The sequence below is a fragment of the Ailuropoda melanoleuca genome, chromosome 17 (genome assembly GCF_002007445.2).
Source record: "Ailuropoda melanoleuca isolate Jingjing chromosome 17, ASM200744v2, whole genome shotgun sequence".
NCBI classification, from domain to species: domain Eukaryota; kingdom Metazoa; phylum Chordata; class Mammalia; order Carnivora; family Ursidae; genus Ailuropoda; species Ailuropoda melanoleuca.
In genome coordinates, this window is record NC_048234.1 from 8465689 (window position 1) to 8478801 (window position 13113).

The 13113-nt window shown below is 44.7% G+C and overlaps 1 protein-coding gene and 1 long non-coding RNA gene across 2 annotated transcripts in view; one reads left to right on the forward strand and one right to left on the reverse strand.

The window, feature by feature from the left end:
- Positions 1-200: 200 nt before the first annotated feature.
- Positions 201-1344, reverse strand: LOC117797013. Its single transcript, XR_004621823.1, has 2 exons — positions 896-1344; positions 201-628 (listed from the first exon to the last, which is right to left on the reverse strand). It is a non-coding gene; the product is annotated as an uncharacterized LOC117797013 (long non-coding RNA).
- Positions 1345-1348: 4 nt separating this feature from the next.
- LOC100472806 (protoheme IX farnesyltransferase, mitochondrial) overlaps positions 1349-13113 on the forward strand; it is a 126102-nt gene continuing 114337 nt past the window's right edge. The window contains exons 1-3 of the mRNA XM_002927914.4: positions 1349-1527; positions 5829-5962; positions 7854-8175. Of these exons, the coding sequence (XP_002927960.2) occupies positions 1485-1527; positions 5829-5962; positions 7854-8175 (499 nt within the window). The 5' untranslated portion in view covers positions 1349-1484. The remainder of the gene's footprint in view (positions 1528-5828; positions 5963-7853; positions 8176-13113) is intronic.

Below are 13113 nucleotides of genomic sequence, written 5' to 3' on the forward strand. Positions count from 1 at the left end.
GGACGCTCAGGTGAACAAGGCTGTACGGTATGGTAGGAAGAACAGGTATAAGGGGTTCTGGTCTTGGTTCTGAAACCCAGTAGCTAGGAGACTTTGGGCAGATCACTGAAAACTCTGAGGCTCCACGTGTCAAATCATAAAGACTTGCTATGGATATGAACACCAAATGTTTATAAAAGCACGCGATAAAGTACAAGGAGTTTGAAAACTTTCAACACAGTATTTAATGCTGCTTTTCTCTACATGGAGTGTCCTTTTCCAGTCTGCAGGAAAAATCTGTCCTCCGACTGAATGGAGTTCAAATCTCTGAGGTCTTCCCTGACCCAATTAGAACTGTTACCTCATCTGTATTTCTGCAATACCTTTTACATTACACCATCACGCGGACTATTAACTGAACCTCTCCCACCCTCACTGGCACAGCGCAAGCTCCCACAGAAGCTCCCACAGATCGGGACAATCTTACTCTTCCTATCCTGTGTCTAGCAATGTTAGCAGAGGTGAACCAAAACGGCTATCACCTTATGAATGAGCACACAAATTGCCCTTATAGAAGCAGTTACCTATTTCTCTCCTTTTTCCAAAAGCTGCATCTTTCTTCCTCAGCGTCCTTTTACTTGTGAAACTCCTACATTAAAAAACAATAAAACAGAGGATTGATCATTTATTTGAGCCTATCCACAGTAGGTGCCTGGCTACCCATTATAGAGACATTATTTAATTCTCTCGACCATCTTATAAAATAGATATTACCCCCGTTATACAGCTAGATAATGAAGTTCGGGGGAGGGGGGGCTTATGTAATAATTTGCTCAAGCAGGTCAGAGGCCAGAGGTGAAGTGAGGACTCGAATACAGCCCTCTCACCAGAGCTCGACACCAACCACCACACGCACCTGTCACATCTTGAGATACTCTGACGATTCCACTCCCCGGTGTGGCTCAGGGACAAGCAACCCCGAGTTCACTGGTCAGCCCGCTTGATAGCCAATAGAGTAAAGCTGCCACTGATCAGACTGGAAGGTGGCGGAATCGCCCCGAGAACCATTATCTCTTGACGATTCAGTCTGCAAAGCGTCCCAAACGTGACTTTAAATTGAAGCGCGCGGAACCCGCAGTCCAGCCCTGCCCCTCGCACGACGTCACTGGGATCCGGCCAGAGGACGCCTGGAAACCTCTGGGGAACAGAGGCGCGGGCCGACGTCCGCGCGCGGCCTCTTTTCCGGAAAGACTCAGCCACACCGTGCTCTTCCCGTTTCTCGAAGTAACCTCAGGCCTCAGACCTCCGGCACTGCACTCTCCCGCCCGCCCCGTGGCGAACACCTCCGGTCACAGTCCTTTCCTTCCGCGTCTCGCTCGCCGGAAGTGACGCACCGGAAGCGGCTCCGCTCCCACGGGGGCGGGGAAGGAAGATGGCGGCCCCCAGCAGCCGGTGAGGAGAGAGGAGGACACGGGGATCCCGGGGAGCGCCGGGACTCTTGCGTAATGGCCGCATCCCCGCACACTGTTTCCTCACGCCTCCTGACAGGTACGGCACCCGTCCTTGGGCACGACTTTGGGAAAAGTCTCATCTTGTTGCCACGTGCAACGCCGTGGTTCCGGCTGGCTGCAACCTTGGGAGCCCTTGGCGAGGTCGGCTGGGCACCGGTGGGGGGAAGTGACCTCTGGAGCAGCCTGAAGTGAAGACGCCGTGGAACTAGGGTCTAGTCTTGCCCTGTGGCCCCGGTGGTCCGCACTGCCTCCGTCCCCCTCCCCCGGAGGGGTGGTGTCCTGTGCTGCCTTCGGTTTTCCGTGAGGAGGCTGGTAGAGAGGATGGAGTAGAACCTTGTCTCCCCCCCTTCCCCCGAGTTTCTCGGTTTCTCAGAGCCTCAGTTCCTTGTTACAAGTGTAAGTTACTTGTAAGCTCCCTTGTGAGGACTAGCGAGCGCTTTTCCCTCACTCAGAAGCCTTGTTCCAATTCCATGGGTTGTGCTGACAACGATGATGATGTCATGATAAAGATAAAATGGTACAGATGATGACAGCTATAGATAGTGGGCCACAGTCCCTCTCGAACTTTTGGCTTTGTACCATCAGCGTGGGCCCTGATAATCATCCTCCCACTTAAAGGACCTGTAACAACTACCTGTTAAAGTTGGTAGGTGCTTCCGTGGCCCTTGGCTAGGTCTCAGTTCAAGTGGCACCTTTTCGGAGATGCCTACCCTGACCTCCCTATTTAAGATAGACACCTGCCCCTCTTTTCTCGCATCACTCATTTCTTTCCCCACGGTTAGCATAGTCTGTAAAAAAAATTTTTTTTTAGGATTTTATTTTTTTGAGAGAGCATGGGAGGGCAGAGAGAGAGGGAGAAGCAGGCTCTGGGGCTCCGTCCCAGGACCCCAGGGATCATGAACTGAGTCACCCAGGAGCCACTGTAATTGTTTATTTATATACAGGTTTATTGTGTATTTCTCCCAACTAGAATATAAACCCTGTGAAGGTAAGGGACCGTTCCTCTCTGGCTGGTCTCTGCGCTCCCAGGGCCAAAAACAGTACGTCTATATTGTTGACTTTAAGTAGTTGTCAGTTAATCGTATTTGTCCACTCATTATGGAGATTAATTAAAGAAATGCTGAAGAGGAGTTTGGGAATTGTTTTGCTCCCAGTAGTTTTGATGCTATCAAATGGCTGTGTGAGGAATGTGTTGTTGGTGGTCTGTGTTGGAGATGGGTAGCAGAAGCCAGGGACTCCTTTTTGGTCCAAATTCCATTTTTAGGCCTCACCTATTCACAAGCTTTCTGCAGCGCGGAGCAGTGTTGATCACAGTGACTCTATGAAACTCCTTTCTTCCTTTTCTCTTATCATATTGTTGTTTTATGGGCCTCTTGGCTGTGTAACCTCAGGCCATATCATTTGTGTTTTCTGGTATTGGGTTTACTCATCTATAAAATGAGGCATTTGAACCAGATGATCTCAAAGGTCCCTTCTTGTTCAAAAAGAGGGGAGGAGAGTGGGAAGCGGGAGGGAGTATAGATGAAACAAGATTGGCCATGGTTTGAATAATCGTTGAAGCTGGGGAATAAGTAATGGGAGCTCATTGTATTCTTACATTATTGTCTATGACTGAAATTTTTCATAATGAAAAGTTTTTTTAAAAAGGTCTGCGATTCTTTTTTGTGTCATCCCTGACTGTGAGTGTTCTTTGATCGTGACCCTAGGCACTGATTTCTCAGAGAGCTCATCCTTTCTTAGTGTTTGAATTGCTACCTCCACATGGAGGTAGCAATTCAATTTTCACAGTGAGCGTTCCTCAGGCTAGCTGCCCTTCTGCCTTTCAGTCCCCTACTCGCAGCTTCCTGTAAGAACAATCTTACTTCACTGCTCAGAGTTCCCCAGTTCTAGTAAGTGGGCTGCATATGGTTTGTTGCTGGATCAGTCTTTTCAGTGCTGGTACAAAGACAGTTTAGCTTCCTGAAACCATGAACACAATCCCCCCCAAAATCTGCTAGTGAGTGGTCTGTACAACCTGCTATGACCCACTTGAAAGATCATTACACAAGCCTGATATGGAAGCACCATGGCGGAAAGGGGGGGCAGAAGGCAAAGTGCGACCGTTTTAGCTATCTAGTGATTGTGTCTGCTTTTGCTTCTAAAAATTCAAAATATTTTATCTCCATTTAAAGAAATTCAGGAGCTACAGTTAACGCATCTGTGCACCACATCTTAAAAGCTCTACCATTATGACTCAGTATGATATCGAATGGTGGATATGGCCATGTTTGCAGATTTTTAATGTAATGCTTATAAGCTCTGGGTATCTTCAAACCTACGTTTGTTTACACAGGGCTGAAATGTCTTTCAGTTTCTAGGCACCGATTCATAGAAATGGAACATGTTTTGACTGAGTGAAGTGTTTTCATCATTTAAAAGTGCAGTTTCCAGCTGGTTTCTTTTTTTTCCTTACTACTATTCTGTAAAATCTCAGTTTGACCCACTTAACCTTGAGAGATATTTTACAAGGTGGTTCTTTCCCTCCCAGCAACTTTTATTTCTCATTGGACCAAATGACCTCAAAACTGGTTTTGAAATTGAGGCCCAAACACTAAAACTTTGATGTTTTCTGACATAATCTTTTATTTATATTTTTAAATTTTGTTTGTTTATTTGAGAGATAGAGAGTGCACATGCACAGGAGCTGGGGGAGGGGTAGAAGGAGAGGGAGAAGCTGACTCCCCACTGAGCAGGGAGCCCTAAGCGAAGCAAAGGGAAGCGAAGAGGGGCAGCAGGGCTCAATCCCAGGACCCCGGGATCATGACCTGAGCCGAAGGCAGACGCTTAACTGACTGAGCCACCCAGGCGCCCTGACATATTTTAATATTAAAATCCTATCTTCCCAAAGAACAATGTCAAGGCAAAAAAAAAGGGAAATTGAACACCATCAAACAAAACGAGCAAACCCTTGAGTATCAGGACTCATTTGAAAGGACATTTCAGAGGACTAATTTCAGTGCTACTGTTCCCTCCCGTACACATATGCAGGCAGTGACATTCACATATATGGAAAATAAGCATTTCATAATTAACCAAGGTTGGGGAGTATGACTCCAGTGAGGAAGTGAGTTATCTCCAGTCTAGGATAATTGCCATGTATTCTGAGGGGCAGTGATACTTCCAAGTAAGTTATGTAGAAAATCCAGTCACCAAACATTATCTCGTTGTAGAGAAAGCACTCTGCCAGCTGTTGTAGCAGAGCTGAGTGAAGGAGAACCCCTGGCCATCAAGGAACCCAAAACTACGATGCCAGAAACAAATGGAAGCAATTGGCGGTAGGAAGTGCCATAAAAAAAAAAGAGTATAAAGTGATAGAGTGGTTGAAAAGAGACTTTGAAAATTTGACAGGCAGAGAGTGGAGGCAAGACACGGCCAGCAGGGACACATCAACAGAGATGAGCAAATTGTGAAATCTGTGGTGTGCTTAGTGGAGACTGATGAGTTATACATACGTGTCTGGGCAAGTACTGTCTATCCTGGGCTTCCGAAAGAAAACCCATCTTTACAACCCATGCGTGTGGAGATACTGAGAGAGTAATTGGAAGTAGGCATGATGTCCCTGGAAATGAGTCGAAGCTTAGAAATTACCTTATAATTGCGTTTTCTCTGGGACAATATATAGTGGGACACAAGGGACACAAATGTCTTAAAGTGGCCAGACATGGCAAGAGGAGATGAGTGAAGGTGGCAGAGAATGAGAAATATTTTGGGTCATGGAAGCCATGGGACCATCGCTTGCTTACCTGGCCTTACACAGAAGCATTGGATTTGTTATTTGAGAGAAGGTTTCTTTCGATTAAAGGCCAAATTCAGACCACAGCTATTTTGCTTCTTCCTGCCTAGACTGATAGAGCCAAACTTCACTGAGGACTCTTTCCGCTCCCTTTTGGTTAGTTGCCTTACCCAACATGGCCAGAGTATTAATCTGAAATGTATTTTCCAGTTTATTGTCACTTGCTGAGAAAACCTGTGTGTCTCATTTTCCACTATTTTAAAAGGGACTCAACTGATTGTTTTATATTTTTCTCCAAAAGATCTGCAAGTGTGGTCATTTCAGCATTTCATGATAAAACCATAACTATCCCAAACTGAGACACTACTCTATCCCTGCTGGAAGAATTACGCTTAGTGAATCGAGCTGATACGTGGCAGTGATTCACGAATCCGATCAGAGTTCCGACCCATCACAAGTGCCGTTGCTTACGGTGGTGGCCGGCTTTGTTTCTGGGTAGGCACGGCCAGCATTTGGTGAGAATCACTAATCATGTGACCTTTGTCTTCCCTTTTTCTCTCTTACAGGTTGGGTAGGAGGATGTGTCTGGTATCTAGAGAGAAGAGCTCTGCAGGAATCCCCTCACACCTTCATGCATCTTTTCAGAAGTGTCAGCAAGCAGTGGATTACATTTCAGCACTTGACCTTCCTCAGGCGCATGGTATGTTCAGAAGACCATCCCCACTCTGCTGCTGTCTGCCTTTACTTTCTTTGTATGAGGGAATTGAGAAATACCGATGAAAAGAAGAGTTCTAGGAAGTACCACTTGAAAAAGACTTCTATTTAGTGTTCTCTTGAGTTTATCCAAAACCTTAATTCCTTGTTTTGATTATTCGTAACTGAAACCAGAATAGTCCCGGCGTTGGAGGTTAAAAGTATGATCTTGAACTTGCTGATTAAGTTTGGAGGAAGATTGAAAACTTCTGAAATATTTCACCTGGGAGAAAATTGGGAAAAGCTGAACCGTTATCTTACGTCTCTTTAAATTCTTTAAAGTTTTGTGAATATATCAGTGATACAGAAATAATTTAACAGTGTGGCCTTCCCATTTTCCTTCATCAGCAGTGCATCTAAAAGTCTTTTAAATGTATGCACCTCTGAGTAGACTCAAGCAAATTGAGATTTTAGAATTTGCTCGGCATTTTTATAGTGGGCATTACTCCTACGTCCCGGTCCTCTAGGTTGGCTCCATGATACTGTGGCGACATGCTAGCTTACTCTTAATTACCAGTGAGGGCATTTGCCAATAAATAGAAAAGTATAGAATGGAGAAATGATAGCTAAAAACTCATAACTATGATGCAAGCGTGAACAATGAACAAATTTCATAATCTCAAACCTGAGTTGACGCTTCTGTCCTCTTTTTTAATTTAGAATGCCAACTTTAACTTAAAACTTAAAGTTCACTTAAAATCTTAATGTAACTCATTATTTTGATAAGGGATTTACATTTCCAGAAACGTTCTTATTTCTTACGTTGGGGAACAAGGATAATGGGTATTTAGTTAGTTATTTCAGCTCTGATTTATTTGACAAAACTGTGACAAGATCAGTTAGAATGCAAAGGATTAAAACAGAGCAGAAGCATTGTTCAAACAATACTAATTTACTAGTACTTATGGGAAGTTACTGTTCCATTACTACATCTCCTTCATAAGTCATTTTTAGTTGGCTGATTAAGGATAATGGGTATTTAGAAGAGGAACGCAAGTATGCATAATGCTTTTTTTATATACACAGAATTCTGGGTTCATTCATGAGTTCGTAATTCCTTTCTAGGACTAGTGTATGTAATTTCAAGTCTTCGTGATACAACAGAAAAGTCATTTAACTGATTATCAGAGTAGGTGACGCCGAGTACCAGGGCCACTTACAACTAACTGGTTGTCAGCCCTTGTCGGTTACAACTAGCTGGTTGTTGACTCTGTCGCTTTATTTCTGAGCCTTGGTTTTCTCTTCTGTAAGTTAAAGAAAGAGATACTGATAATGATCCGGCTTCTTAAATAGCCTTTAAGAAGCACAAATAAGAAATACACTTTATAAACTATGAACATCTATGTTATATAAAACTATGCAGTGCCTCACTATGTTAGTAATAGTTGCTGTTTCTTGCTAGTAAGCGATAGCCCTGAATTGCACCTTATCACCGAGCCCCTGCACTGTTTGCCTAGAAATGTGGAAAGTCAACAGGTTGACTTGGGCTCTTGATGTTAGAACATTTTTTCAATGTATTTGGTACCATGTTGGGGATCATGTGGAGGGAATGCATAAGAAATAAATTTATATTTCTTTCAAGGAACTTTAATGTCCAGAATTTTCTAATCCATACAATTAAAAACCAACACCGAGGTGTCAGTTATGTTCTCCATACCTCTTAATGTAGTGATTTCCATGTAACAAACGCTCGAATATTCGTTAATTCAGCATGTATTTACAAAAGTATAGGAAAATCCTTCCAGTTCTCTAACAGACTGGTGGGAGGTGTTCCCCAACAGCGATGTAAGAGCACTTTGGGCCTTGGGTTTAGAGTAACATGTACTTTCCTTATTTAGTATGTCACACAACTGAACAGAAGCCTCAACCAGCAAGTAAAACGGAAGCCAGAACCCGTGTCCTCTCCTTTCCTTGAGAAAACACCTTTGGGTCAGGCCAAAGCAGAAATCTGTGAAATGAGACCTCTTCCGCCCCCCAGCCTCCCTTTACCCAGAAAACCAAATGAAAAAGAATTGCTAGAACTGGAATCAGCCTCCATAATTGACAGCTCGCTAGATGCAGAGAAAGAGACAAAGGAGGAAAAGCACTGGAAAGAGATGAAGTTGCATCTGGATGATTTGCCAGGAATTTTGGCGCGGCTGTCCAAAATCAAGCTCACAGGTACTTTGTTTCTCTGATACAGTTAGGTTCTTTACTCGAAACTTTATTTTTAGTTGAACAAAACGCTCGTTTTATCACAGCACCAAAAGGAATGTCTTGAAACTACCAATCCTCTATTAGTATTTTTTTCTCTCTTTGATTTAATTGGGATTCAAACTCAACTTTTCCAGATTCCTGTTTACACAGAACTGTAAAGAGTTTTGCAGTAAACATATTGTACTAAAACTAGTCTTTTTTTATTTGCAATTAAAGTAGAATGCCTGTCCTGGTTATTTCCTTGTCTTTTTGTGTTCTTACGCCTGCTACCCTTTAAAGATGGCAGTGGGGTAATGAGTTCTGTTTGAGTTCTGAAAACAAAAGGGCCTGCACACCTGTGGCCACTGGGACTCCGAGCGCACCGCGGGGTTTTGCTTCTTGTAGGGCCTCTGCGATTGTCCCAGGCATGCAAGGATTTAGAGTGCATCTCTGGAGAAAAGGTCTGGAACCAGACTGTATGACCTCAGGCTAGCAAACTGTACCAAATTTTATTGTATGCGTTGAGTATTAACCCATAATTCTGTCATTCGGTTATCACAGCCGCCCGGTGGGTCAGGCAAAGCACTATGGTCCTCATCCCATCTGGCAGCTAAACTTAGAAGTAGCTTATTCTGGGCTAACCGTGTTCGGAAGGTATGTTCTGGGTCATCTGCAGCTTGAACACCCCGATTCTCCTTTTCTGCTTGGACGAGCATAGGGAGAAGAAATACAGTGGGGGTCATAATAAAGTTAAACCCGGTACCCTTTGAGGAAAGAAGTGGAAAGCAATGTTACTGAGTCAAAATGGAGAAATGAACAGATGAGACCGAGAGGTTTTGGAGAGTAGAGAAGACCAGGGAAAGAGTGGTGTGTGTGTGTGTGTGTGTGTGTGTGTTTCAGGACAGTTGAGCCTGAAATCCCAGGCAAAAGGAGGTAAAGCAGGTAACTTCTGTCCTCGGTGACCAAAGTCACTTAAAGAAAATCTTTTTGGGGGGGGAGGGTAGAAGAGCTAAAAAATCATAGTAAGACTTACCTCGTGGAACTCGAGACGGTGAGGCCAATTGCAGGTGGCTTCCTTGAAAACAGGTCTCAGTGCTTTATGGCCGCTGAGCAAGGCATCACCACATTCCAGTGAAAAGTTATCTTTTGTCCTTTATACATGCGGTGTATCATGTTGCTGACGTGGTAAGAATGACTGCCAAAGGATGTCACCCCAAAAACGAGTCCTCAGTCTGAAGGCAGCAGAAGTGACCTCTGTCAGCAGCAGGAGCCGGTTGCATTGCGCGCCGTGTCGTTGAGCGTGCGTTCACGTCAGCATCGCCCTCTCGCTCTGCAGACTGCTTCCGTCTCACCGTCCCATTCCTGGCGGTGATACCAGCTTTCTTTGCTTCCCCCAGACGGGAAACCTTAGTATCATCCTTAATTCTTCGCTCTGCAGTCTCCCTGCCTCTAGTCTAACATCCAGCAGTTAGCATTGGTGTCTTTTCAACGCCTGTGAGATTGCTCATCCCGTTTCTTTCTTTTTTTTAAAAGATTTTATTTATTTGACAGAGAGAGACAGCCAGTGAGAGAGGGAACATAAGTGGGGGGAGTAGGAGAGGAAGAAGCAGGCTCCCAGCGGAGGAGCCTGATGTGGGGCGCGATCCCAGAATGCTGGGATCACGCCCTGAGCCAAAGGCAGATGCTTAACGACTGTGCCACCTAGGCGCCCCACTCATCCTGTTTCTGAAGCTGCAGTCCTAGCTGAGGTCCAAAACACAGGAGGCTTGTGGTCACTGCAGCCGCTCCCAGCTATTGTCTCCACCTCTCTCCTCCTGCTGGACCGACTTTCCCAAAACATTGCTTCTACATATTCCTTACCTACTCAAGAGTCTGCAGTCCTTCCATATTGCCTCCTGCCTCAACTCTGCTGGCTTTAGAGGAAAGTTGTGATCTGTAGTGATTAAACTCTCGCCCAGAAACAGACCCCGTCCCACCCCCCACCGTGCCCGCTACCCTGTCCTGCCAATTAGGCTAGGCCTTCCACCCACCATACCCATTCCTTCCGCCTCCATGGGAGACTGGTTGGCCTCTCTCATATCCAGTTAGAGCCCTCCAGACTTCTCCATTAAGCCTTCTCTTGCCTGCTTTTGGCTTGACTCTCCCTTCTCAAAGCTTGGAATATGGATTTGAGGTCCAGCAGACTTGAGTTCAGATCCTGGCTAGGACATTTACTAGTCAAGTGAGCCTTTGTGCAGTTTCTCAGCCTTGTTGAGACAACTTCCTCACCTGTAGAGTAGGAACAATAATAAATCCTCGAAGAGTTAAATCACATAATGCATTCAGAGTACCCTGCAGCAGGCCTGACGCAGGGAGCACCCCCAAGGTTAGTTTCCAAATAGACGTTTGCTTGTCTATTTAATGTATATTCCCCTAAGATGTTCGAGGGCAAAAATCCTGCCATCTCCGTGTTGGGTATTGTCGTCTCTTGAGTCCAGAGAAGCTCTGAGTCCAAGCTTCTCACTTGGAAGGACTTGCTGTTAAGAGGGAACATGACAAACTGAAGTCGTCCAGAGTAGGACAACTGCGAGGAAGAGGGGATATGGAAACCCCGTCACTTGGGGAAGGAGATTGGCTTGGGAGAGAGAAGGGAGGAGGGAGAAAGAAGGCAAGCAAAGAGAGAGTGGCCATGTTCGAGTAGCTGTAGGTCCTGTGATGTAAGGGAGCAGTGCTAGGGCAGAATGGTCGAGAGTCCAGTCCAGAGGGCAGAAAAAGGAGATTGCACGTCCAGCAGCATGAAGGAGAGCTGTCAGAATGTTTGGATGGGAAATGGGCTGCCTTGTGAGGCAGTGGTCCTTGTCATTGGAACCATCCAGGTAGAAGCAGGTCATCTTTGGGGGAAGTTGAAGGGATTCCTGCATTGTGTAGTGGGTGGATCTAGATGATACTAGAAGCCGGCCTCCCTTCAGTATTTGTTGGGTGCCTACCTTGCACCTTTGTGCGAGATGCCAAAGATACGGAGATACATGATTTCTGTCCTCAAGAAGAAGCTGATCGTGTGGTGGGGAGATTTTATAGCTATACATATATATATATATATACACACAAATAAAACAACTGTGGTCAGATGCGTCTGCATTTCAAACCCAGAACCTTTAGTAACCTTTGTGATCTTGGGTCATTAACCTTAGAGTGTCGTAGTCTTTATCTGTGAGACAGAGATAATGAGATAATGGTACTCACTTATAGCCTCACCATGAGGATTAAATGAGATAATGTGTGTGAAACACTCCTGTCCCCAGCACCTTGGAGATGCTTAATTAGCTATTATTAATACTATTATTCTTGCTATATCCATATTTAGGCCAGTTGGTGTTATGGGCGTTGTAGCAGCTGTGTGGTAAGGCAGAGCGGGCACCCAGCGAAGGGAGTATTGTTTCTGCCTGCGAAGGGGGTTGAGGTGAATGAGTGTTTACTAGGTACGGAAGGCAAGGATTGTAAGCAGAGGGAGAAGGCTTTGCAAAGGCAAAGAAGCTACATGCATCCTGGCATCTTCCGAAAACTGCGGATTCGAGGAGCGATGCAGCAGGACCTGTGTGTGACACGGAGGAGATGCTCCCTGAGAGTGTGAAGAGTTAGGCAGGGCCACGGTGCCATGTTGGCATGCACTTCATGCTAGGGACTTTGGCTCTAATGCCCAAGCAGCAGGAAGTTCTGGAAGGTTCTTTGGAGGAACATACAATCACTTTGTGTTCTGTCTCATTTTCAAGTGGCTTCATTATGACCTGATTATTATAGACTTATTGCAACAAAAATTAAAATAATACAGAAACATGTATCCAAAATTGAAAAAGTATCCTTTCCGGCCATTCTAGATCAAACCGCTGCTTGAAATGTAGCCTCTTCTGTGTATCTGTAAATAGGCAGATCTAAAGCCATGGATGTGGTTGTACGTTTTAGTGGAAATAGGATCATTACCCGTACACACCCACGCACGGTTCTGCACTTGCCACTTTCTCTCGCTGTATAGCTTTCGCTGAAAGTATTTGCCGCTGCCTACGCTCCCATTATGGAGAACTGCCATCGTTTGCTGACCTAACCTTTACTGCTAAACATGCAGGCTGTTTCCAGCACGTGGGAATCTGATTCCCTCTGTATTCTGTGCTTATGCATAAGCAGTCTTTTTTTTTTTTTTAAGATTTTATTTATTTATTCGACAGAGATAGAGACAGCCAGCGAGAGAGGGAACACAAGCAGGGGGAGTGGGAGAGGAAGAAGCAGGCTCGTAGTGGAAGAGCCCGATGTGGGGCTCGATCCAATAACGCCAGGATCACGCCCTGAGCCGAAGGCAGATGCTTAACCGCTGTGCCACCCAGGCGCCCCATGCATAAGCAGTCTTTACCAGTTTTGCCTCTAGGATAACGGAAAACGATTTTTATGTGTGTTAGGTTTCACGTTTTAAGTCATGATGGGATTTAGCATCTTTTTCTCTATTTTGATCATTTGTATTTTTTCTTCTATTTTTTGTTTCTTATACCCTCAGTCATTTCATACTGATATTTTTTGTGATGTTTTGTTGTGTTGTTTCATTTTGCCCCACAGAGATATTAACTTTTATGTATTCAAATTATTTATTAGTTGGTTTTTTTTTTTTTTTAATGCTTAGAAAGATTTTTCTCTGCCCTGTGGTTATAAAAGCATTCACTCATGTTTTTTTCCTGGTACTTTTCTATTTTTATCATATTCTCTAAGGTGTGGGAACCATGTCGAATTTAGTTCCACAGAAGGATTGATTAAGAGATCTGTGGTAGCAGCATCATTGAGCAAGGGTTGCCTGATTTTGTAAATAAAGTTTTATTGGAACACAGCCATATCCGTTTGTTCTATGCTGACATCATGCTGTATCAGCAGAGCCGAGTAATTGTGATAGAAAAGCCTGGAAAA